Source organism: Ovis aries, chromosome 5 (assembly GCF_016772045.2).
Source record: "Ovis aries strain OAR_USU_Benz2616 breed Rambouillet chromosome 5, ARS-UI_Ramb_v3.0, whole genome shotgun sequence".
NCBI classification, from domain to species: Eukaryota; Metazoa; Chordata; class Mammalia; order Artiodactyla; family Bovidae; genus Ovis; species Ovis aries.
The window spans coordinates 47,033,231-47,058,005 of NC_056058.1; the positions used below are offsets into that span (position 1 = coordinate 47,033,231).

The 24,775-nt window shown below is 36.9% G+C and overlaps 1 protein-coding gene across 1 annotated transcript in view; it reads left to right on the plus strand.

The window, feature by feature from the left end:
- PKD2L2 (polycystin 2 like 2, transient receptor potential cation channel) overlaps window positions 1-23,475 on the plus strand; it is a 39,508-nt gene extending 16,033 nt beyond the window's left edge. Inside the window, exons 7-14 of the mRNA XM_027970277.2 lie at window positions 5,313-5,409; window positions 5,903-6,084; window positions 13,666-13,786; window positions 14,805-14,906; window positions 16,242-16,306; window positions 16,938-16,992; window positions 22,827-22,939; window positions 23,379-23,475. Of these exons, the coding sequence (XP_027826078.1) occupies window positions 5,313-5,409; window positions 5,903-6,084; window positions 13,666-13,786; window positions 14,805-14,906; window positions 16,242-16,306; window positions 16,938-16,992; window positions 22,827-22,939; window positions 23,379-23,475 (832 nt within the window). The remainder of the gene's footprint in view (window positions 1-5,312; window positions 5,410-5,902; window positions 6,085-13,665; window positions 13,787-14,804; window positions 14,907-16,241; window positions 16,307-16,937; window positions 16,993-22,826; window positions 22,940-23,378) is intronic.
- Window positions 23,476-24,775: the final 1,300 nt, after the last annotated feature.

The following is a 24,775-nucleotide window of genomic DNA, read 5'->3' on the forward strand; positions in this document are numbered from 1 at the left end:
AAACAGATGGAGAGATATTCCATGTTCCTGGGTAGGAAGAATCAATGCTGTGAAAATGACTACACTACCAAATGCAAACTACAGATTCAATGTGATCCCTATCAATTTACCAACATTTTTCACAGAACTAGAACAAAAAATTTTACAATTCATATGGAAACACAAAGATCCCAAGTAGCCAAAGCAGTCTTGAAAAAGAAGAATGGAGCTAGAGGAATCAACATTCCTGACCTCAGATTATACTACAAAGCTACAGTCATCAAGACAGTATGGTACTGGCACAAAAACAGAAATATAGACCAATGGAACGAGATAGAAAGCCCAGAAATAAAACCATGCACCTATGGGTACCTTAGTTTTGAGAAGGGAGGCAAGAATATACAATGGGGCAAAGAGCCTCTTCAATAAATGGTGCTGGGAAAGCTGGACAGCTACATGTAAAAGAATGAAATTAGAACACTTCCTAACGTCATACACAAAGATAAACTCAAAATGGATTAAAGACCTAAATGTAAGACTAGAAACTATAAAACTCTTAGAGGAAAACATAGGCAGAACAGTCAACGACATAAATCAAAGCAAGATCCTCTATGACCCACCTCCTAGAGTAATGGAAATAAAAACAAAAGTAAACAAGTGGGACCTGATTAAACTTAAAAGCTTTTACACAGCAAAGGAAACTATAAGCAAGGTGAAAAGACAATCCTCAGAATGGGAAAAAAAATAAGAGCAAATGAAACAACTGACAAAGGATTAATTTCCAAAATATACAAGCAGCTCATACAACACAATGCCAGAAGAACAACCCACCCAATCAAAAAGTGGGAGAAAGACATAAACAGACATTTCTCCAAAGAAGACATACAGATGGCTAACAAACACATGAAAAGATGCTCAACATCACTCATTATTAGAGAAATGCAAATCAAAACTACAATGAGATATCACCCCACACCAGTCAGAATAGCCATCACCAAAAAGTCTACAAACAGTAAATGCTGGAGAGGGTGTGGAGAAAAGGGAACACTCTTGCACTGTTGGTGGGAATGTAAACTGATACAGCCACCATGGAAGACGGTATGGAGATTCCTTAAAAAGCTAGGAATAAAACCACCATATGACCCAGCAATCCCACTCCTAGGCATATACCCTGAGGAAGCCAAAACTGAAAAAGAAACATGCGTCCCATTGTTCATTGCAGCACTATTTACAATAGGTAGAACATGGAAGCCACCTAGATGTCCATCGACAGATGAACAGATGGAGAAGTTTTGGTACATATACACAATGGAATCTTACTTAGCCATAAAAAGGAATGCATTTGAGTCAGTTCTAATGAGGTGAATGAACCAAGAACCTATTATACAGAGTGAAGTAGTCAGAAGGGGAAAGATAAATATTGAATTCTAACACATATATACAGAATCTAGAAAATGGTACTGAAGAATTTATTTACAGGGTAGCAAAGGAGAAACAGACATAGAGAATAGATTTATAGACATAGGGAGAGGGGAAGAGAGGGTGAGATGTATGGAGAGAGTAATATGGAAACTTACATTACCATATGTAAATTAAATAGCCAACAAGAATTTGCTGTATGACTAAGGAAACTCAAACAGGGGCTCTGTATTAACCTAGAGGGGTGAGATGGGGAGAGAGGTGGGAGGGAGTTTCAAAAGGTTTATATGTATACCACTGGAGAATGGAATGACAAACCACTTCAGTATTCTTGCCATGAAAACCCCATGAACAGTAGGAAAAGGCAAAAAGATAGGACACTGAAAGATGAACTCCCCAGGTCAGCAGGTGCCCAATATGCTACTGGAGATCAGTGGAGAAATAACTCCAGAAAGAATGAACGGAGCCAAAGCAGAAACAACACGCAGTTGTGGATGTGACTAGTGATGGAGGTAAAGTCCCATGCTGTAAAGAGCAATATTGCATAGGAACCTGGAATGTTAGGTCCATGAATCAAGGCAAATTGGAAGTGGTCAAACAGGACATGGTAAGAGTGAACATCGACATTTTAGGAATCAGCACACTAAAATGGACTGGAATGGGTGAATTCAACTCAGATGACCATTATATCTACTACTGTGGGCAAGAATCCCTTAGAAGAAATGGAGGAGCCATCATAGTCAACAAAAGAGTCTGAAATGCAGTACTTGGATGCAATCTCAAAAACGACAGAATGATCTCTGTTCGTTTCCAAGGCAAACCATTCAATAATCACAGTAATCCAAGTCTATGCCCTGACCAGTAGTGCTGAAGAAACTGAAGCTGAACGGTTCTATGAAGACCTACAAGACCTTCTAGAACTTATACCCAAAAAAGATGTCCTTTTCATTATAGGGAACTGGAATGCAAAAGTAGGAAGTCAAGAGATACCTGGAGTAAAAGGCAAATTTGGCCTTGGGAGTACAGAATGAAGCAGGTCAAAGACTAAAGGAGTTTTGCCAAGACAACGCACTGGTCATAGCAAACACCCTCTTCCAACAACACAAGAGGACTCTACACATGGATATCACCAGATGGTCAATATCAAAATCAGATTGATTATATTCTTTGTAGCCAAAGAAGCAGCTCAATAGTCAGCAAAAACAAGACCAGGAGCTGACTGTGGCTCAGATCATGAACTCTTTATTGCCAAATTCAGACTTAAATTCAAGAAAGTAGGGAAAACCATTAGACCATTCAGTTATGACCTATTCAAATCCCTTATGATTATACAGCAGAAGTGAAAAATAGATTCAAGGGATTAGATCTGACAGAATGCCTGAAGAACTATGGATGGAGGCTTGTGACATTATACAGGAGACAGGGATCAAGACCATCCCAAAGAAAAAGAAATGCAAAAAGGCAAATGGTTGTCTGAGGAGGTCTTACATATAGCTGTGAAAAGAAGAAAAGTGAAAGGCAAAGGAAAAAAGGAAATCTATACCCATTTGAATGAAAAGTTCCAAAGAATAGCAAGGAGAGATAAGAAAGCCTTCCTCAGTGATCAATGAAAAGAAATTGAGAAAAACAATTGAATGGGAAAGACTAGAGATCTCTTCAAGAAAATTAGAGATTTGAAGGGAATATTTCATGCAAAGATAGGCACAATAAAGGACAGAAATGGTACAAAACTAACAGAAGCAGAAAATATTAACAAGAGGAGGCAAGAATACACAGAACTACACAAAAAAGATGTTCACGATCCAGATAATCAAGATGGTGTGGTCACTCACCTAGAGCCAGACGTCCTGGAATGCGAAGTCAAGTGGGCCTTAGGAAGCATCACTATGAACAAAGCTAGTGGAGGTGATGGATTTCCAGTTGAGCTATTTCAAATCCTAAAAGATGATGCTGTAAACATGCTGCACTCAATATGCCAGCAAATTTGGAAATCTCAGCAGTGGCCACAGGACTGGAAAAGGTCAGTTTTCATTCCAATCCCAAAGAAAGGCAATGCCAAAGAATGCTCAAACTACCGCACACTTGCACTCATCTCATATGCTAGTAAAGTAATGCTCAAAATTCTCCAAGCCAGGCTTCAGCAATACGTGAACCGTGAACTTCCTGATTTTCAAGCTGGTTTTAGAAAAGGCAGAGGAAACAGAGATCAAACTGCCAACATCTGTTGGATCATTGAAAAAGCAAGAGTTCCTGAAAAACATTTACTTCTGCTTTATTGACTGCGTCAAAGCCTTTGACTGTATGGATCACAACAAACTGTGAGAAATTCTTCAAGAGATGGGAATATCAGACCACCTGACCTGCCTCCTGAGAAATCTATATGCAGGTCAAGAAGCAACAGTTAGAACTGGACATGAAACAACAGACTGGTTCAAAATCAGGAAAGGAGTACATCAAGGCTGTATACTGTCACCATGTTTATTTAACTTATATGCAGAGTACATCATGAAAAATGCTGGGCTGGATGAAGCACAAGCTGGAATCAAGATAGCTGGGAAAAATGTCAATAACCTCAGATATGCAGATGATATCACACTTATTGCAGAAAGCGAAGAACTAAAGAGCCTCTTGATCAAAGAGGAAAGTGAAAAAGTTGGCATAAAACTCAACATTCAAAAAACTAAGATCACGGCATCTGGTCCCATCACTTCATGGCAAATAAATGGGGAAGCAATGGAAAGAGTGAGTGACTTTATTTTGGGGGGGCTCCAAAATCACTGCAGATGGTGACTGCAGCCATGAAATTAAAAGACACTTGCTCCTTGGAAGAAAAGTTATGACCTAGACAGCATATTAAAAAGTAGACATTACTTTGCCAACAAAAGTCCATCTAGTCAGAGCTATAGTTTTTCCAGTAGTCATGTATGAATGTGAGAGTTGGACTGTAGAGAAAGCTGAGCACCAAAGAATTGTTGCTTTTGAACTGTGGTGCTGGAGAAGACTCTTGAGAGTCCCTTGGACTGCAAGGAGATCCAACCAGTCCATCCTAAAGGAAATCAGTCCTGAATATTCATTGGAAGGACCGATCCTGAAGCTGAAGCTCCAATACTTTGACCACCTGAAGCGAAGAACTGACTCATTTGAAAAGACCCTGATGCTAGGAAAGACTGAAGGCGGAAGGAGAAGGGGACAACAGAGGATGAGATTGTTGGATGGCATCACTGACTCGATGTACATTAGTTTGAGTAAACTCCAGGAGTTGGTAATGGGCAGGGAGGCCTGGCGTGCTGCAGTCCATGGGGTCGCAAAGAGTCGGACACAACTGAGGGACTGAACTGAACTGATATGTATACCTATGGCTGATTCTTTTTGAGGTTTGACAGAAAACAACAAAAGTCTGTAAAGCAATTATCCTTCAATAAAAACTTAATTTTTAAAAACTAGTTGTTAAAGAGTCCTAAAGGGGGTTATTTTTTTGGAACTGTAAAAAAATTTCTTAAGAGTGAAAAATATTAAACTCTTAGGTAACATGTAGTTAAATGGAGCAAAAACTCTTATAGCCTAGTCAGAATTATATAGTCATTTTATATATTTGTGTTTTATGCCTCAAAGAAACAAAAAAGCATGTAGATTTGCCAATATATATAGCCAATATTTTGTTACTTTTATGATAATTATGCTACCTTAAAGTTCTATAAATTGAGGCTTACTTTATATAAAATCCTATGTCTTATCCCTTCCTTTTGGTTGAACTTCTGATGAAGTTTTTCATGTATTTGCTTATAGGCTACACATTTAGAGGTAGAAATTATATCTAACTCTTCTTATTTTCCCATTTAGTTATGTTTTTTGACTGTTTTCTTCAGCTTATACTCTAATATGAAAATTTATCACATGCTTGGACAACTGTTAAGAAATACTGAAAAATATTCAGACTTCTATTTTCTTGCATACTGGCACATTTATTACAATAACATAATTGCCATAACCATCTTCTTCGCATGGATAAAGGTATTTGTATTTTATCAGATATAACAGATTAGATATGTTTTATTACATAACGACCTTCCCTGGTGGCTCAGATGGTAAAGAGTATGCCTGCAATGTGGGAGACCTGGGTTCAATCCCTGGCTTGGGAAGATCCCCTGGAGAAGGAAATGGCAACCCACTCCAGTATTCTTTCCTGGAAAATCCCATGGATGGAGGAGCCTGGCAGCTAGTCCGTGGGGTTGCAAAGAGTTGGACATGACTGAAAGACTTCACTTTATTACATTAGATAAGAACTCAAACTACAAAGTTATGAAAAAAAAAAAAACAAAAAGATACTCTTAACTATAATTTTTAAAGTAGTTTGGCTTTGTGATGATTGCCAGCAAATCCTCAAACATCCTTAACTATCATTAAGCGTTTTTTTTAATTTGAAGCAGATTTCTTCTGAAATTAACCTACTCTAAGTAAGTATAATTTTTAGTATTCTATTTCAATTAATTTTGTTCTTTTTCAGATATTCAAATTCATAAGCTTTAATAAGACAATGTCTCAGCTGTCATCAACCTTGTCACGATGTATCAAAGACATAATAGGATTTGCTATCATGTTTTTTATAATATTCTTTGCTTATGCTCAGTTAGGATTTCTTGTTTTTGGATCACAGGTTGACGACTTTTCCACTTTTCAAAATGCCATGTAAGCTCTTAGTATAAATGTAATTATTTTTTCCAGTTTATAACTAAAAATCATGAAAATACCTATAAGTAGCAACATAAGCTTTAATAAATTTTAAAATGGTTTGATATTCTCACTGATGGCTAAATATCTGTTATATTCAAAGTGCAGTTAGGCATTGAAAGATCCAAATTGATGGTGTTATCCACTCTTCACATGTTACTAGGTCAAGTTAGAAAAATAATTTTTTACTACTCTAGAAGTGAAATTTTTATTAAAGTTAAAAAATATTGGCTCCATTTCTCCATAGTATCTATTCTCTGGGCAAAAGAAGTGTTTTCTTTCGAGGGCATCCTTAGACTCCTTTCACTGATATTGACTTGATTGTCCTTTGCTGATCCGGCAAAGCTGAATTTTAAAAATAGCTTTATATACATAAAGCAATTAGCAGATAACTAACTTATTATTATGTAGAATGCCTAGAAAAGTATTCAGGCTCTTCTTTAGAAGTCAGTAATTTTAATAAATTGACTTCCATTTTTGAGTACGTAAAACAAGTTATCTGTATAAAAATAATTATATATATATATATAATATATATATGATTGTCTAAAACAGGGGTCCCCAACCTCTGATCTGAGGTGGAGCTGATGTAATTAATAACAGAAACAAAGTGCACAATAAATGCAATGTGCTTAAATCATCTTGAAGCCATCCCTGCTTCTGCAGTCCGTGGAAGAATTCTCTTGCACGAAACTGGTCCCTGGTGCCAAATACTTTTGGGTCTGCTGGTCTAAAATATCAGGTCTCAAAAATGTGTTCTGTATAATCTAGACTAAGATTGTCTGGGGGAAACAGTTTCATATTTAAGAAAGTTTAGGAAATTTTCCATCACTCTTGGAAATTTGTAGTCCATGGTAACATATGGCTCTGAGAAAAACTGTACTCCTTTCTTCAGTTCAGAATTCCTCAAACTGTCCATGGTCCTTTGACTCAACTGGGGGTAAATTTTAGTGCATTCCATGGGATCACAAAGAGTCAGACATGACTGAGTGACTGAACTGACTTAATCGGAAAAATCTCATTATCTGCATGTAAACAAATGAAGTACCACTGTTTGAAATTTAATAACATTTTTTCTGAAATAATCCTTTACTAAACAAGAGAATAGAATTCTACTTTCTACCTCTGCCACTAGCTATTTAATTTTTCTAGATCTTAATTTATCTGTAAATGAGTGGGCTGAACTAAATCACTCCCAGAGGTCCCTTCCAACTACAAATGAGAAGTCTAATTAGTTTACCCTGAGTCAATGTTTGCAGTTTCAACAACTTCTTGGTCCCTTCCTAGGATCTTAAGTGTAGTAGTAAAACTAATTAATACTGGACATTAAATATGAATGTAATAATCTACGGAACCTTGAAAATGTGTCTTACCTCGGATAATGGGAGGAAAGAAAGTTTAAGACACAAATTAAGCAGACAGAAAGGTTCAGAATGGATTGAGGGAACTTCTGCTCCTGGTAATGATGTGCAAGGCTATTCAAATCAATCTCTTCACAACTTATGAGTGTCCAAAATTAGAAAGCAAGAACCCAGAGAAGTAGCTCTAGCATCCAAAGCTATTCTTCCCTGAAGGCTTTTTTAAAGCTGATAAAGATTTTAAAATGTTATAAAATTTAACATCTTAACCACTTTTAAAACCATTTCTAAGAGTGAGGTACATTCGTATTGCTCAATCATCACCATCATTCACCTCCAGAAATCTATCTTGCAAAACTGAAACTCTCATATTCATTAAACAGGAATTCTCCATTTCTCCCCCTACTCCAGCCCCTGCAACCATCATTGTACTTTTTGTCTCTGATTTTGATTACTTGAGGTCATTCTCATAGAATCATACAGTATTTGTCCATTTCTGACTAATTTATTCCACTTAGCATAATATCATCAACAATGTTGCAGGATGTGTCAGGATTTCCTTCCTTTTTAAGGCTGAATAATATTCCACTGTGTGTTACACACATACACATTACATTTTGCTTTCCATTAATCTGTCAATGACACTTGAGCTGCTTCCATGTTTCCATTTTTCTGAATAATGCTACAGTGAGAACATGGTGCACAAATTGCTTTGAGATCCTACTTTGAATTCTTTTGGGTATATACCCAGAAGTAGAATTGTTGGATCATATGGTAATTCTATTTTGAATTTTCTGAGGTACTGCTATACTGTTGTCCACAGTGCACACTGCATTTTACATTTCTTCTAACAGTGTATAGATGTTTCAATTTCCCCAGTCTTTTATCAAAAATTATTTTGTTTTGATGGTAGCCATCCTAATGGGTGTGAGGTATGGTATCTCATTGTTTTGCATTTGGATTTCTCTACTGATTAGCAATACTGAGCATCTTTTCATATGCCTATGCATATGTTGGTCCACTTGATGATGTCTCGTAAGTCGCTTAAGGCTCTGCTCACTTTTTCTGTAAACTCTTCTCTTTCTGTTCCTCAGACTCAGTAATTTCAATGGCCCTATCTTCAAATTCACTAATTTTTTTTTCTGCCTGCAAATCTACCTTTGAATCCGTCTAATGAATTTTCATTTCAGTTATTGTACTTTGCACCTCTAGAATTTCTTTTTGGTTTGAGGTTTTCTTTTTCCTGAGATTTCCATTTTGTTCATACTTACTTTTCTTGATTTTCTCCAACTTCTTTTAGTTCTTTGAGAATCTTTAAAATGGTTAGGTCTAGGAGATCTACCATGTGGTCTTACTCAGGGGTAGTTTTTGTTGATTCGCTTTTTCCCTTTGAATAGGTCATATTCCCATTTCTTTGTATGCCTTGTCATTTTTTGTTGAAAACTAGATAATCACGATGGTGAGATCACTCACCTAGAGCCAGACATCCTGGAATGTGAAGTCAAGTGGGCCTTACAAAGCATCACTACGAACAAAGCTAGTGGAGGTGATGGATTTCCAGTTGGATTTTCCATATTTCAAATCCTGAAAGATGATGCTGTGAAAGTGCTGCACTCAATATGCCAGCAAATTTGGAAAATTCAGCAGTGGCCACAGGACTGGAAAAGATCAGTTTTCATTCCAATCCCAAAGAAAGGCAATGCCAAAGAATGCTCAAACTACCGCACAATTGCACTCATCTCACACACTAGTAAAGTAATGCTCAAAATTCTCCAAGCCAGGATTCAGCAGTATGTGAACCATGAACTTCCTGGTGATCAAGCTGGCTTTAGAAAAGGCAGAGCAACCAGAGATCAAATTGCCAACATCCACCGGATCATTAAAAAAGCAAGAGAGTTCCAGAAAAACATCTATTTCTGCTTTATTGACTATGCCAAAGCCTTTCACTGTGTGGATCACAAGAAACTGTGGAAAATTCTGAGAGATGGGAATACCAGACCACCTGACCTGCCTCTTGAGAAACCTATATGCAGGTCAGGAAGCAACAGTTAGAACTGGACATGGAACAACAGATTGGTTCCAAATAAGAAAAGGAGTATGTCGAGGCTGTATATTGTCACTCTGCTTATTTATCTTATACACAGAGTACATCATAAGAAACGCTGGGCTGGAAGAAGCACAAGCTGGAATCAGGATTGCCGGGAGAAATACCAATACTCTCAGATATGCAGATGACACCATCCTTATGGGAGAAAATGAAGAGGAACTAAAGAGCCTCTTGAGGAAAGTTAAAGAGGAGAGAGAAAAAGTTGGCTTAAAGCTCAAGATTCAGAAAACTAAGATCATGGCATCTGGTCCCATCACTTCATGGCCAACAGGGAAACAGTGAAAACAGTGTCAGACTTTATTTTGGGGGGCTCCAAAATCACTGCAGATGGTGACTGCAGCCGTGAAAGTAAAAGATGCTTACTCCTTGGAAGGAAAATTATGACCAACCTAGATAGCATATTAAAAAGCAGATACTACTTTGCCAACAAAGGTCCGTCTAGTCAAGGCTATGGTTTTTGCAGTGGTCATGTATGTGAGAGTTGGACTGTGAAGAAAGCTGAGTGCCGAAGAATTGATGCTTTTGAACTGTGGCACTGGAGAAGACTCTTGAGAGTCCCTTGGACTGCAAGGAGATCCAACCAGTCCATTCTGAAGATTGGTCATGGGTGTTCATTGGAAGGACTGATACTGAAGCTGAAACTCCAATACTTTGGCCACCTCATGCAAAGAGTTGACTCATTGGAAAAGACCCTGATGCTGGGAGGGATTGGGGGCAGAAGAAGAAGGGGACGACAGAGGATGAGATGGCTGGATGGCATCACCGACTCGATGGACAGGAGTTTGAGTGAACTCTGAGAGTTGGTGATGGACAGGGAGGCCTGGTGTGCTGCGATTCATGGGGTCACAAAGAGACGAACATGACTGAAAGACTGAACTGAACTGAACTGAGACATTTAAGTGTAACAGTGTGATAATTGTGGAAATCAGCTAATTTTCCCTCTCCAGGGCCTGCTATGTTTTCTGCTGTTTTTTTTTATTATTGACTGTCTCCATGCTGAGGATCAGCCTGAGGTGTAAATTTAAAGGTCTTCTCAGGTCTTTTCTGAACCTGTGCCATTCCTTGGGCATGCATGGTGATTTTCTAATTTCCTCCACATATGCAGGGTTTTTTTGTTTGTTTGTTTTTTCAGTATCCTAGTCTTTAATGTCTATTTCCCAAAGGGAAGAAAGAAAAAAATGAAGAAGGAAAGGGCATTGGGCCTCCCAATCCCAAGGACATTGCTTCGGCCAGAGAGAGAGGGACTTGAAACCAATGTAGTGAGATACCTGCCTCGTCATCAACAGCAGCAATCAGAACACAGACCCCTGATGTTTGGACAACCCAATCCTTCTTGCCCACCCTGGCTCCCACAAGCCATGCACAAGCTGCTCCAGGAATACATGCAGGGCCACCTGCCATGGGCTGAGGGATTGGAAGTGCATGTGCACGCACACAGATGCTCACTCAGTCACTCAGTCACGTCCAACTCTTTACGATCCCATGGACTACAGTCCATGGCTATACATCAGGCTCCTCTGTCCATGGAATTTTTCTGGCAAGAATGATGGAGTGGGTTGCCAATTCCTCCCCCAGGGTTATCTTCCCAACTCAGGAATCAAACCAGAGTCTCCTGCATTGGGAGATGGATTCTCTACCACTGAGTCACGTGGGAAGCCCAGGAGATGGGTAGCTGCTGTCAAACTGAAAGTTTAAATTCACCCAAATTGTCCAGTCCTTTCCTAGATGTTGCAAGCCTTCAGCAGACTTTAGAGTTCATTTCAAATGTTACATCAGATTGTGCCAGTGACTGTTAAAGTGGTGAGACAGATTCCTAGTGCTCCTTTACTCCATCTTCCCCAAAATCTCCACTGTGAAGGCATTTTTGCTGATCCAGAGGAAACAGTTAAGAAATTGTGTTCCTAGTTACTTCTCAAGGAGGAAACAGAAGAGAAACCCAGAGCCTTTGTGTGTGTGTTGGAAAGTGGGGTAGGGGGAGAAGAGCAGTGTCTGATAAGCTCGCCACACATAAAGCAGGGATCTGAAGTGCTACAGCCTTAAGTTAAAAATAAATCCCTCAGTGACTTGAAGTCAGGGTTTAATCACCTAGGTATCCAGGGAACCTCATTGTCTTGAACTTGGTTTAAGATAGCCCCAAGCTCGAATGTCCATATACACCTGCAGACACATATACAAATCTCTCTGGAGAACAGTATCTTCATTCCAAGTCCTTCAAGTATAATTTTCTGCTCATGGTCACAGATAACCTCGTATAAAAGGAGGAAAAAATCGTAAGAACTAACAGATACAACGGACAACAGAAACAGACTCAAAGACTTCAAATATAGTAATAGTAATATATTTAGAGAAATAAAACACAAGTCAGAAAATATCTTTAGAGAACAGGATAGTGTAAAAAGTGATGTATTTGCAAAAGTATCAGATACTTATCGTTTCTTAAATACAACCTAAACATAAAAAAAAAATCATATTAAAAACACTTAAACAAAATCTCATATTCTCCTATGCCAGAGAGAAATGTTTGATTTGCTGAGAAACTTTGGTCTCCTAACTCAGCATTTCTCTGTTGTATGTAAAAAGCATTTCAATCCAGTATTAGAAACTAGATAAATACTTTACATATGATTTAGTCAGGTATCAGGTACCAAGGATGAAATTCCAGAAAACTCTTGAGTCCTAGCACTCCAAATAGCTCATTTCTTTGAATACATTTTCTTCCTTTATTGTACACGGTGCTATGGTTCCCTTCATGTGACTGGCTCAAAAAACAAGAAACATTCTTTTTCAGTCAGTCCTTTGACTGAAAAAACCATGCAAAGTGTCTGTTGTTCAGTCACTAAGTTTTGTCCAACTCTTTGGAACCCCATGGACTATAGCACTCCAAGCTTCCCTGTCTTTCACTGTCTCTTGGAGTTTACTCAAACTCATGTTCACTGAGTCAGTGATGCAATCCAAATATCTCATCCTCTGTCGTCCCTTCTCTTCCTCCCTTCAATCTTTCCCAGCATCAGGGTCTTTTGTAATGAGCTGGTTCTTCGCATTAGGTGGCCAAAGTATTGGAGCTTCAACTTCAGTCCTTCCAATGAATATTCAGGGTTGATTTCCTTTAGGATTGACTGGTTTGATCTCCTTGCAGTCCAAGGGACTGTCTAGAGTCTTCTCCAGCACCACAATTGGAAAGCATCAATCCTTTGGCCTTCTTTATGGTCCAACTCTCGCATCTGTACATGACTACTGAAAAAATGATAGTCAAGTGTCTACATACTAGTAAAAACTCCTTTCCAGGTTTCCCCTTAAATATATATATATGAATATATTCATATATACATTTTTCTAATTTTCTCTGGTATGTCTGACAATACCACTGCAAATCAATGAGAAAATAAGACTTCAGATTATGAGATCCTAATTCTACCTCTCCTACCACTATGTTCATTTGAAGCCTTAATTTCTTAATTTTTCCATCTATAAAATTAATGAAGCTTTATAATATTTTCAATGCTATTTCACATCAAAGCCAAGTTTTTATATTTATTGGAGAAAACAAAACAAATCTCAGGTTCATGTTTGATGATCATTATCAGCACTTGCTTGAAACTTGACAAGTGATAAATTGTTGGCATCCTTATACTTCAGTAGAGGAGAAGCAGAAATTAAGCATATCATTGATAAAAGAAGTTGTAGCATTCTTGAGTCTATTTCCAAGATGAAAGTCACTTTTTGGAAAGGTCAAAGTATCCTAAGTTTTATAAGGGCACAGGAACAGCTAAGGAGATAACTGTCAAGACAAGCTGGTGAGCAGGAATCTCAAGGTTCAAAACTTGGAGGTGAACACTGGGTTCACATTGGTTAAATAAATTGAAGCCCATCATTTCCTAAACTATCTGTTCAGCTAGTAAGTCTTGCCTTCAGGGGAATTTTCTACATCTGGTTGTATGCTAACAAAACTAAAGCCAGAAAGCACATACCATATGCAGTTAGCTATTTTTCCTAGACACATTAGTAACCATTAGTTGTCATGTATGTATGAAGAGATATAATATTTTCTAATGCTTTTCTTTATCCCCATAAAAGATTCACGCAATTTCGTATCGTTCTTGGAGATTTTAATTTTGCTGGCATTCAGCAAGCCAATCGTATCTTGGGACCCATTTACTTCATCACTTTCATCTTTTTCGTGTTCTTTGTCCTGCTGGTAAGAAAGATCGAATATACTCCCTTTTTTTTGCTTATAGAAAAATAGAAAATATAATTACTAATTTAGAAGAAATTACAGTATCACTGCTTAGCTGTCAGAACACTTACATTTATTAAGAACGGTGTAGATTTCTAGTAATCCAGCAAGTCTAAGTGATTCTAAGTTGTCCAATGGAGGATGTGACCATAATAGTTACCATCTGAGTGTTTACTGTGTGCCAAGAGTTGCTAAATCTTTTACACATATAACTTGAATGCCCCAGGTCTCTCCAGCCTGGGATATTTCACACCAGTAAGTATGAATCAGGTCATTTATATTCTGCCCATCACAACAGCTTTTGGCCCTTAGGGCTGAAAGCTCACACCTGTCGTTTTTATGAGCCCCCAGAATTCATGAGTCTCTCACATGTGCTCGGGACAAACATATTTGGCCTTCCTAATCAAGGAACTTGCTTTTCTACTCAAAGCAGTGCTACTGTCCTCCATGAAAACTTTTTTTTGGTCATGCACAGCAGTTATACCCTGATGGTAGGCAGGAGTCCTCAAAGCAACAGATCTGGGCCACAGTGAAATGTGGAGAGGTGGGCTTGAGATTAAGAACACTCTCTCCACAATTCTGTTTGTGTTAATCTGGACACTGGTAGTTTTAAGAGCCCTAGTAAAATTATGCATTTAAACAACTCTACAGAATTTTAAAGGAAAAAAAAAAACCCTATGAACACATATTATTCTAAGTTTTCTTCTGATATCTAACATTAATAAATTTCTATATATTAACCAGTTTATATGCACTATTTTACATTCTGCTTTTCCCATTTACCATAAACATACTTGCCCATATCCACACACTAAATATTTCCCATTCCACTACATTTTTTTAATATATAGTCTGCATAGCCATCTCTCTCTTACTGAGCACGTGTTACTTTTAAAATTTAAATCTAATTTTACAAATCCTAGCACTTGTCAAAGCCATTATTTTAAACTAAATACTTCTTTTGACTACTTCTCCTCAGAACATGTTCTTGGCAATAATTAATGATACCTATTCTGAAGTGAAAGCAGACTATTCAATAGGCAGAGGGCCAGATTTTCAACTTGGTAAAATGATTAAAAAGGTACGTATGTCAAATTCTCCTACTCAGAATTCTGAGGCCAATCTAGTTGGGTTTATACCCCAAGTGGTAGTGCAGGGAGGGGTTCTAGGTTTTTGCTTTGGTCTAGCGTTATTCATATTTGTACTGTTTCACTACCAGGAGAAATGTTCTCTGGTTTTAAAATGTGACCAAAAAGTATTTCAGAGTTCAGTATATCAAAAAGCTATTGAGCACTCAATGCAAAGTGCTATTTTCTGTATGGTAATTAATATCTTATCTGTTCTAGCCTCTTTCCTTGCCAGCCCAGTTTGGATCATATCACTTCTCTGCTCAAAATTCTTCAAAGTTGCCCTGGGCTTGTCAAAATTAAGTCCAAATTCTTTACTCGAACATTCAAGGGCCTTCTCTAGTCTCCAAGTGTCAATGGATCTTTATTCATTATCATTTAAGTATACAACTTTTACTTTCTGTGCTTCCATTTACAGCGCTGCATGCGCCAGCTAATATTCTGAGCACATGCTTGCTCTCATTGTGTCCTCTGGGCCTCTGCTCATGTCACTCCCTGACTCTGCAGGAATATTCCCTCTGCTCTCTCACTGACACTCTATTCTGTCAGAGAGGAATCTTCCTTGTCCTCTCAACATGTATTATGAATTGTAGCAGAGTCATGTGTGTACCATTCTGTTTATCTCTGCACATCCTCAGCTCTAACCACAGCATTTCACATAGAAAAAGTCCTATTAGCTGTGGGGTTAAGGGGCACTTAAGAACTCTGTCCAAGAACTTATCTGTGAAAGTAATCTATTAATATGTTCCCCAATGAGATTCCCATGAGGCTCAGCTGGTAAAGAATCACCTGCAATGCAGGAGACCTGGGTTCAATCCCTGGGTTGGGAACATCCCCTGGAGAAGGGAAAGGCTACCCACTCCAGTATTCTGGCCTGGAGAATTCCATGGACTATAGTCCATGGGATGGCAAAGAGTCAAACATGACTGAGCAACTTCCACTTCACTTCACTTCATTTCAGTGAGCTTCACTGTGGGGTTATCATCTTTTATCTCTTGATTATGATGTTGGTTATGTGCATTAAAGTATTAATATCATCAATGCAATAAACAATAGTGTTTTTAAAGATTTTCCCCAAAATTCAAGTGTGACGCCAACTTTTTCACCAGCAGCAGAAACTCTTAGTAGTGACAAGGTGAAAGAAGGATAACCATAGTATTTGCCTCTGCATTTCTTAGGGCAGCAAGCCCCTAAAGGCAAGCATTCCCTCCTTCCTTTACCTTAGTCAAAAATTAAAACTACAGAATATATTTCTTATGAACTTTTAAACTATTTTAAATTATGCCCAGAGTTACAACAATGCTCTCGAAAAACTCAAACTAAAAAAACCTGGAACAGATGAAGACAAGAAACGGTAAGATGACTTTTCTTCAATTTTTAACTTACCATTTTAAAGCTCTATATTAGAAACTTACAGTGAGAGTAAGGTTTTGATTATACAACCACCACCATTCGATTCGATATGCTGATTCTAAATAAGTTGTCAAGACACCCAGTGGCACCTCATAAGTTCTGAGTGTCATGAAACTCTAAACTAATTTAAAATTAATATAAGGCATGCCATGCCACTCAGAGAAAGCTTTAACAGATAGTAACAGGATTTAACAGCTTTAATAGGAAAGTAATGTTCCCCTTAAAAAGGTAAGAAATTATTTTAGTACATGCACATTAATACATGTTTTTAGCTACTGAAGTAAAGAAATTTTTACACAAAATATTTAATATACTTACATTTATTGCATCATTTTGGTGTCAAAATGCTTCCCAAATACAGATCTCTGGAAGTGGGACATAATATAAACATGTTTTTACAGCTAGAGATATGATACTCTAGAGAACTTATTAATGACAACACTGTCTAAATAATTCGTGTTATCAGAAAGAACAGAAATGCAATTCATGACCTTAATAGATCTGGTAGTATTTTATACTGTCATTTTGCTTTTTACTATCATATGCCTCTGTTTTTTATTTCATATTCTCAGTACGGAAAACAAAGATTTGGCTGAAAAAGCCAGAAGAGAAGGTTTTGATGAAAAAGTAAGATTTTAATTTTCTCATAAAGGAGTGATAGCTTTATTAGAAAAAGTTCTTATGAAGAATTGAATGATTTGCTTTCTTCAGAGCAGGAGTTGCTACCTCCAGATTTTCCCCAGGATCTAGATCCTTTTTTTATTTAGGACAAATTGTTTGGATTCCAGATATTCCTTCTCCCTTATCGGTGCTCTTTGCCAGATGCCCTCATCCTATAGCTGTCCCCTTCACTATGGGATTAGCACACAGAGTTTAGTGAGTATATTCTACTGAGATGATTATGTAATCATTCTCTTGGAATCATTAATGTGATGAATCACTTCAATGATTTTTCCTGTATTTCAAAGTTGTAACATACATATTCAACAGATGACTAAACATATGTATGTTTACTAAATAATTATTAAGCCAATCTTCACATACCACTACCATCCAAGTGAAAAAATAGAACACTGCTCTACTTCTGGATGCTTCCCACTCTCCAATATACTGAGAAACAGAACAGCAAGATTGAGAGATTAGAATAAACAAACAGGTATGTATACTGCTCGAATGAGGGTTCTCATTAGCAGATAATGGAATTGCATAAACGAAAAGGTTGAAGGTTAAAATGAATGTTGTGTTGGATTAGAATTGCAGCAGTGTCTGTGTTTCAAAGTATTTTCTAGTTCTGTACACTGAGAAAGCTGGAGTGACATCCTAGTAGCAATGACGCAAGTGTCGAGACCTTGGGTTTCCAAATACCATGCTCTTCTAAAAGGAACCAGTGCTCCTTGGAAATACAGTTAATTCCACAACTGGAAAGTACAGGTGCTTTATACTATATCCTCCACACAGAATGATGGAGATTTCATAAAAGGACACAAAAAGTCAACATGAATGGGGCTCCCACTGGCCAAGTCTGGGACTACTTAAGTACTGTAATGAATAAAAGAGGATTCCATGAGTCCACACTGATCTAAATATTTACATGAATAAAAGTCTGAGAAAGAACAATCCATTTCCATACCTCTCCACAAAATACTTACTACCAAAAGAAAAGGAATAACATTAGGGTAGAGAAGTCTGGAATCAGTACCATTAACAGTACCAGAACTAAACTAAAAGCACATGCCACCTGACGCAACACTGAGAGAAAACACAATCTCTTCTGCAAAATTTTAAGATGCATAACATGACAAAACACTACACAGAAGAAACTGAGGGACATTTCTACAGAACACTGGCCTATATTCTTCAGAAGTGTCAAGGTCATGAAAGTCAAGGCAAAGCCGAGGATCTACACCAGACTGAGACTAAAAAATAGGTAAATACAATGCATAATCATGGACTGGATCCTTTTACTCTAAAGGGCATCATCGGAACAACTGGTGAATTTGAATGGGGAACTGGTGATTTAGATGGTAATAATCCATCACTATTAATTTTCTGATTCTGATGATTATACTGTGCGTATAAAGGAGAATGTCCTTATATGAGGAAAATACACACTGAAGTATTCAGAGACAATAAGGCATTCGTGTTGGCAATGTTAAATACTTCAAAGGATAAAAAGTATTTGTGCTGTTCTCACAACTTTTCTGTAAGTTTGATATTCTTTTAAAAAACAAAACTATAATTCAATAAGCCATTTTGGAAATAAAAGACAATATAAACTTTTAAAAGACATCTACTGTGTACCTGGGAGAAATTACCTAAAATGAACATAAGACTTGCCCAAGTAAAACTTAGATTTATTTAGAAATCTAAGAAATTAGATTAGCACATCATTCAGCACCATAAATCAACAAAACACCTACAATATATGGTAGGAAAGAAAATGTAAGCCAAGGTTTTTTATATCCAGCAAAGCTGTGCTTCAAGTAGAAAGGCTCAAACAGTTTTGAAATGTAAAAACTTGGGGAATACAACTGTATTCCTGAGGATTCTATGCGAGGATCATCTTCAGCCAAAGAAGAAATGTTTGAGATATTTTAGAAAAGGAAGGGAGAAGATACAACATAGAAAAAGCTGACTACTTATTTCATATGTAATAGCTAAAACACTGAAGAATTATCATTTAGAGTTAATAACCAAAAAGAAGAAGCTTTACATATTTAAGAGTACAGTAGTAAATATGATATTGTTTTATTAATTTTAAAACATTTTTCCATATTTTAATATCTCTGAAATTAAGATGTACCTTATAATTGATAATGAAACATTTTTCCATATTTTAATATCTCTGAAATTAAGATGTACCTTATAATTGATAATGTGCCATATTTTAGCTGGTAGCAATATTTTTTCTAAATAGCACATAGAATGGTGTAACAGGTTTTACGATAGACTCCATCTCTTAGATACAACAAAATATGGTAATAGGATTAAATATGCCTGGGAAGTAGAGAGGAAAGAAATGAAGAGGAAGAAATTACAACTCAATTTTTGTTGAACTTCTTTGGTTCTTGTGGAGGGAACCAAAACAAGAAAGGGATGACCTAGGATGTATGAAAAGAAACATGACCACAAAAACAAAAATACATACATTCCTAAAAGGAAGCAGTACCAAACCTGAAGATATATCACATGGTAAGACTTTAAATATACCTTAAAACAATATAACTGTGACCAGATATATCTGATATATCAGTAAAGACAAATAAGCTTAATTTACTTTAAAAGAAAATGTTTTCAGATTGAATCACAGAGCAACACTTGATTCTATGTTATAGCCTAAAATATATACCTAAAACAAAGTGACTTAGAAAAGTTAAGTATAAAAGCATGAGCCAAGGTAAAAAGGCAAGCAAAATTATCAGCAGATATAACTTAATATAAGTCAAGGTAGAATTCTAAACCAAGAGTTCTAAATGAGACAAGGGGCACTTTATAAGGCTAAGATCAACTTTAATAGTCATGATTATCTATGCACCAAATAATATGGCATCAACTTCCATAAAGACTACTAGACTTAAGAAAATGGAAAACACTTAAGAATGCACTAAAAGCAGAGAATAGATCAAGAAAAAAAAATGAAAGCATTAAAAAATATGTCTGTAATGAATAAAGCGATTGTACAGTTATGTATTAACCTGCGTACTCTCAAAAGATATACCTGGTTTTTCAAAAATCCACTCATGAAAATAGATACTTTGGGGCCATAGAGAAAACCTCAATAAATTGAAAATAATATTTATCAAAACTGAGCCCAAAAGAGACTTTTAAATCCATTCTATAGAAGAAATAACGTCATCAAAGAACTACTTCTAAAGAAATTCAGGCCCAGATGGTTTCACAAGGGAATTTTACCAAATTTTTAAGGAATAAATAATTTCAAGCTATTTGAATTGTTCCAGAGCAAAGAGAAAACTGAAAACTTCTAAATTATTTTTATAAAGCAACTATATAGTGATTCTAAGAACTGGTAAAGGTTGTATTCTTCAAAAACCAAAACAGAAAAAGAAAATATTACATATATCATAAAGCAAAAATCCTAGATAAAGTATTAGCAAACAGAATCCAACAGAATACAACATGACTCAGATAGGGTTTATTCTAAGAATGTAAAGATGATTTTAAACTATATAATCAACTAATTAACATAATTCATTCTATTTATAAATCAAAACAGGAAAATTACATTATTATTTTCCATAGATGCTAGGTATAAGATTCGATTTTGAGGGGGAAAACAAAACAGGAATCAACGGACTCTTACTTGACATGATAAAAACAAATTTACCTCACCCCAAAGCTAGCACCTTACCTAACAGGGAAACACTGGACATGTCAAGGACAAGACAAAGATGTATTAAAAGGATCAGTCAAAAGAATTAAGCAGGACAATTACACAAGGAATACAAGAGTTGAAAAGGAAAAAGTAAAAACTACCTCTATTTGAGATATGATTCTCTTTTTCAGGTATACAATGAAATGAAAAATTATGACAAAAACATTAAGTAGTAGGAAAAAATAATTTACATAAATACAGTCATCATGTCATACATGCAAACATCAATCAGTTCATTAAATATTGTAATAGGAGAATCTATAATAGCAACAAAATAGAAAATGCCCAGGGATTAATTTTTAAACATTTCAAACCAAGGTAAGGAAAACTGAAAACATTCCTTAAAAACAAAAATACAGCTGACCAAATGACATACTACATGTCATACTACACTCATACATGTATGAGTGAGGACCTAGTCAGGAAAATGGAAAATGATACTATGTATTTCAAACAGAGAAAATTACAGAGAATTGGTTTCACAGGTATTGGAAGAGAGAAACAGTAAAAACACTGAAGCAACTCACAAATAACAACTGTAGGAGGATACTACCACTCCCAGGGCTAAGGTTACAAAAAGTGGGTTTATCAGAACCTAAGACACTTAAGAAGGGGCCTGGAGCTGTTGCTCAGACCTCTGGGGTCACCTCCATCCCACCTCTGCTGCTCCTGATAGTTCTTAGGGAGTGTGATGAATCTGCTTCTGGGGAAGCCAAAAGAAGCTGGACCATCGCAGCCTGGAGCCAAACACTGCTGGAGATAACTACCACTTGCAGAAGCAATGCTGATAGAAAGAAAACCAGAACCTTCTCCTTGCCATCATCCAATAAGGCAGAACCTAATAAATCTGGAAGCAAGAGAGTCTGGCGAATGAGGTTTGCAAAGCATGAGACCCAGCATCAAAGCGTATAAAAGAGCATATGTAAGAGTATAAGAGGGCAAATTTTCAGTTGAGAGATATTAAATAAATGGTCAGCCCAATTCACCCCTTCAGCAATTTAGTACACACTTGAACTTCCATAAAATGACAATATTTCTAGTTTCCATCTAATAAGATGGAACTATCCTATATACAAATGAAAGCACTCTTATTTTTCCCCCAGAAGGGGAGAACCAAAGTACCAAGAGTAACTGTGGCCATCTCTGGATGACATTAAGATCTTTTCAACTCGGATCACAATTCCTTAAGAACTCAATGTGTAAACTAAACGAGTTTATTTTTAGACATGGAATTATTAAGAGGCACTGCTCAAAGAATTCCCTGGCTTCCAAACATAGCCCTCTCCGAGCCCATTTTGTAGCAACACCAATTTCTCCTTGGTAACTGGGATGAGTCACCTCAGTCACTTCTTTGCCTGCTCATTCAGTAGCCTGAGGAATCCCAAATAGCCAGGTGGTGATCTAAAGCTCAAGTCAACTGTGTCCCTTGGTGGAGGTTACACTATCTACAAGGGTCTGTTTCTTTGGACCTTCTCGGTTACCAAGCATCAGTTAGGGTCCAGTCCGAAAAACAGAAATATGTTAGGTAGTTCAAATAGGGGGGTTACATCACAGAATTCATTTCTGAGCATGAAAGGACAGCAAGAACCACTGCAGAATGCCAAATTAATCCACAAACAATTTTAAGAAGCAGTTACCACCTACAGGGAAGAGGTGGAGTGACTAGAACCTAGGAGCTTGTGCAAACGCCCCCACCTAGTTGCTGCTCCATGAGGAAATGTATTATTTATCTATGAATGTCAAGGAAAGCTTCATAGAAAAGTGATGGTTGAGATGGGTTTCTTGAAGGATTTATATTTCACCAGGAAGTGAAATGGGAATAAGCCAATAATATTCATAATTTTAAAAACCCCTAACCCTGCTAAACAGTTTTAACACCAAGTTCTCTTCGTGACTCTGCTTATGCATAAACCTCAAACCAGGCAGGGCAAAAAGCCAGAGCGGCTCAAAAATCACAGCCCTGGAGAGTAAAGTTTAAGATTCTCAACCCTGTGATGCTTATGTGCCATAGGCCTGAAATAGAGAAAAATATAAAAGTTGCAGATACACTTTTCCTCTAACTTTACAGGAGATTCAAAGTGCAGAGCAGATGAAAAAATGGAAAGAGAGGCTTGAGAAAAAGTATTATTCGACAGAAATTCAAGATGACTACCAGACTGTCACTCAACAAGAATTCCGAGAGTAAGCATTTGTTCTAACCAGGGTACTATGGAATATCATGATATGAGGACTGGGGACATCCCACAGTTTTCCTGAACCCAGAATCTTATTCTATTAAGATGCCACATTTTTTCCCCCATTTTTTAACCCAATTTTAAAGTAATAGAGAAAGCATAAGTCTCCATTTATTTAAATGGAAGGTGAGAGTAAAACCAATTGCTTTTGTCCTTACATCTCTAAATAACAGGAAATGCCATTTATACTTGACATGCATAGTAAATACTGTGCTCCACACAGCTTTAGAATATTAGATCTGTAACTGGCCATACTAGGCATGTTTTGAGACCTTAAAATACTATCATCCCACTCAAAGTATTTCACAATAGACGCTAATAACCTACTGTCTCCTTAGGTACAAAAATGTTACTAATTCTCTATCTCCTTCTAAATTATCCTCTAGCCTCTTTTTATATGCTGTGGAGCTGGAGAAAGAATTACACTATGTCAGTTTAAAACTAAACCGAGTGATGAGGAAGGTTTCAGCTCTACAATACTGAAAAAAAGTGAAGGTGAGAATCTGTGATACAATCATGGCACATTTCTAACAATTTATTCCTGAACTGAGTTAGTTCCTAAATTTGTCCCCATTTCAGGTATATTTTAAAAGCATAAAACCAGCCACCATCAAACTGTCATCAGGGTCAATGATAATCATCAGATTATTTCTAGGAATGGGACACAATATACCTTCTATGCACATTACAACATGCCTCCAGAATACATACACACAGGTACAGGTAAAGGCTTTTATAGTGAGATTATTAAATTCTAGGAATGAAAATGCAAAATATAAAATAATACTGCTTGGGGCAGTATTCTTGGGGCAGGTCTCTAAGTAAATGGTTAAGTAAGTAAAGACACTTTTCACAGTGTTACACAGAGTATAAGAACTGCTGGTATTCTCATCACACACCATGTTCTAACTTCATGGGCCAATAAACGTTTAGAATCCTAGAAAACCATTATATAAGACCCCAGGTAAAATAATCTCACTTCCATTCTTCCTAGTTGGAAGTCTCCTGGAAAAAGGCAAAGTGCAGAACAAACTTCCCAACCACCTACAGAAATTTCACTAACATCTCCAAATGATAAATTCATCTAGATAGTTTCTAAAGTAACACATTTGAAATTTCTCAAAGGTGCTTCCTCAATTACTTTATAAAGCAAAATATCCTTGAAAAAGAAAATAAAAGAGCAAAGCAGGGGCTTTAGGGTTATAAAAATGCAAGTTATGTTTGGAAAGTATAAATAAGGGTGCTGCAAAAGCCCTGTTTGGATGGTTGGGAAATTGTGAATGGCTGGCATTTGGGAAACTACAAGGAAACTTTTCTAATAGAGGTTACATAAGCCCTCCTAGAAGAGCCACATGTTCTCTTAACCTAAGCAACATTATTTGACCATAGACTCCCACATGTGCTCAACAGTCCCTGGACTGTAAAACTCAAATAAAGGAATTGTTCAATATACTCACCTTCCTCAAACCAAGCTCTTCTCTTAAACACTGTATTTCAAATTTTCTTAATAAGATAACTGACTGCAACAAGAAACGAAGACTATTCTCTCTGCACCTTCTCCCTAGATTTCCAAAGAGAATCAACAACATGGCTCTTCTCTGTCTTACCACTCCTTAGAGCTATAGCCAGTCACATGGTTTAGTAACTCTGCAGTCTCTCCACATGGTCTCTGGTTGGGATAATTCAAACAGAGCCTAAGAACATTACAGCAAGGGAATACTTGAGGTTTCTATTTTTTCTTTTTTAACATCTAGTGAAAAAAACAAAAAACATTTACAGAGAC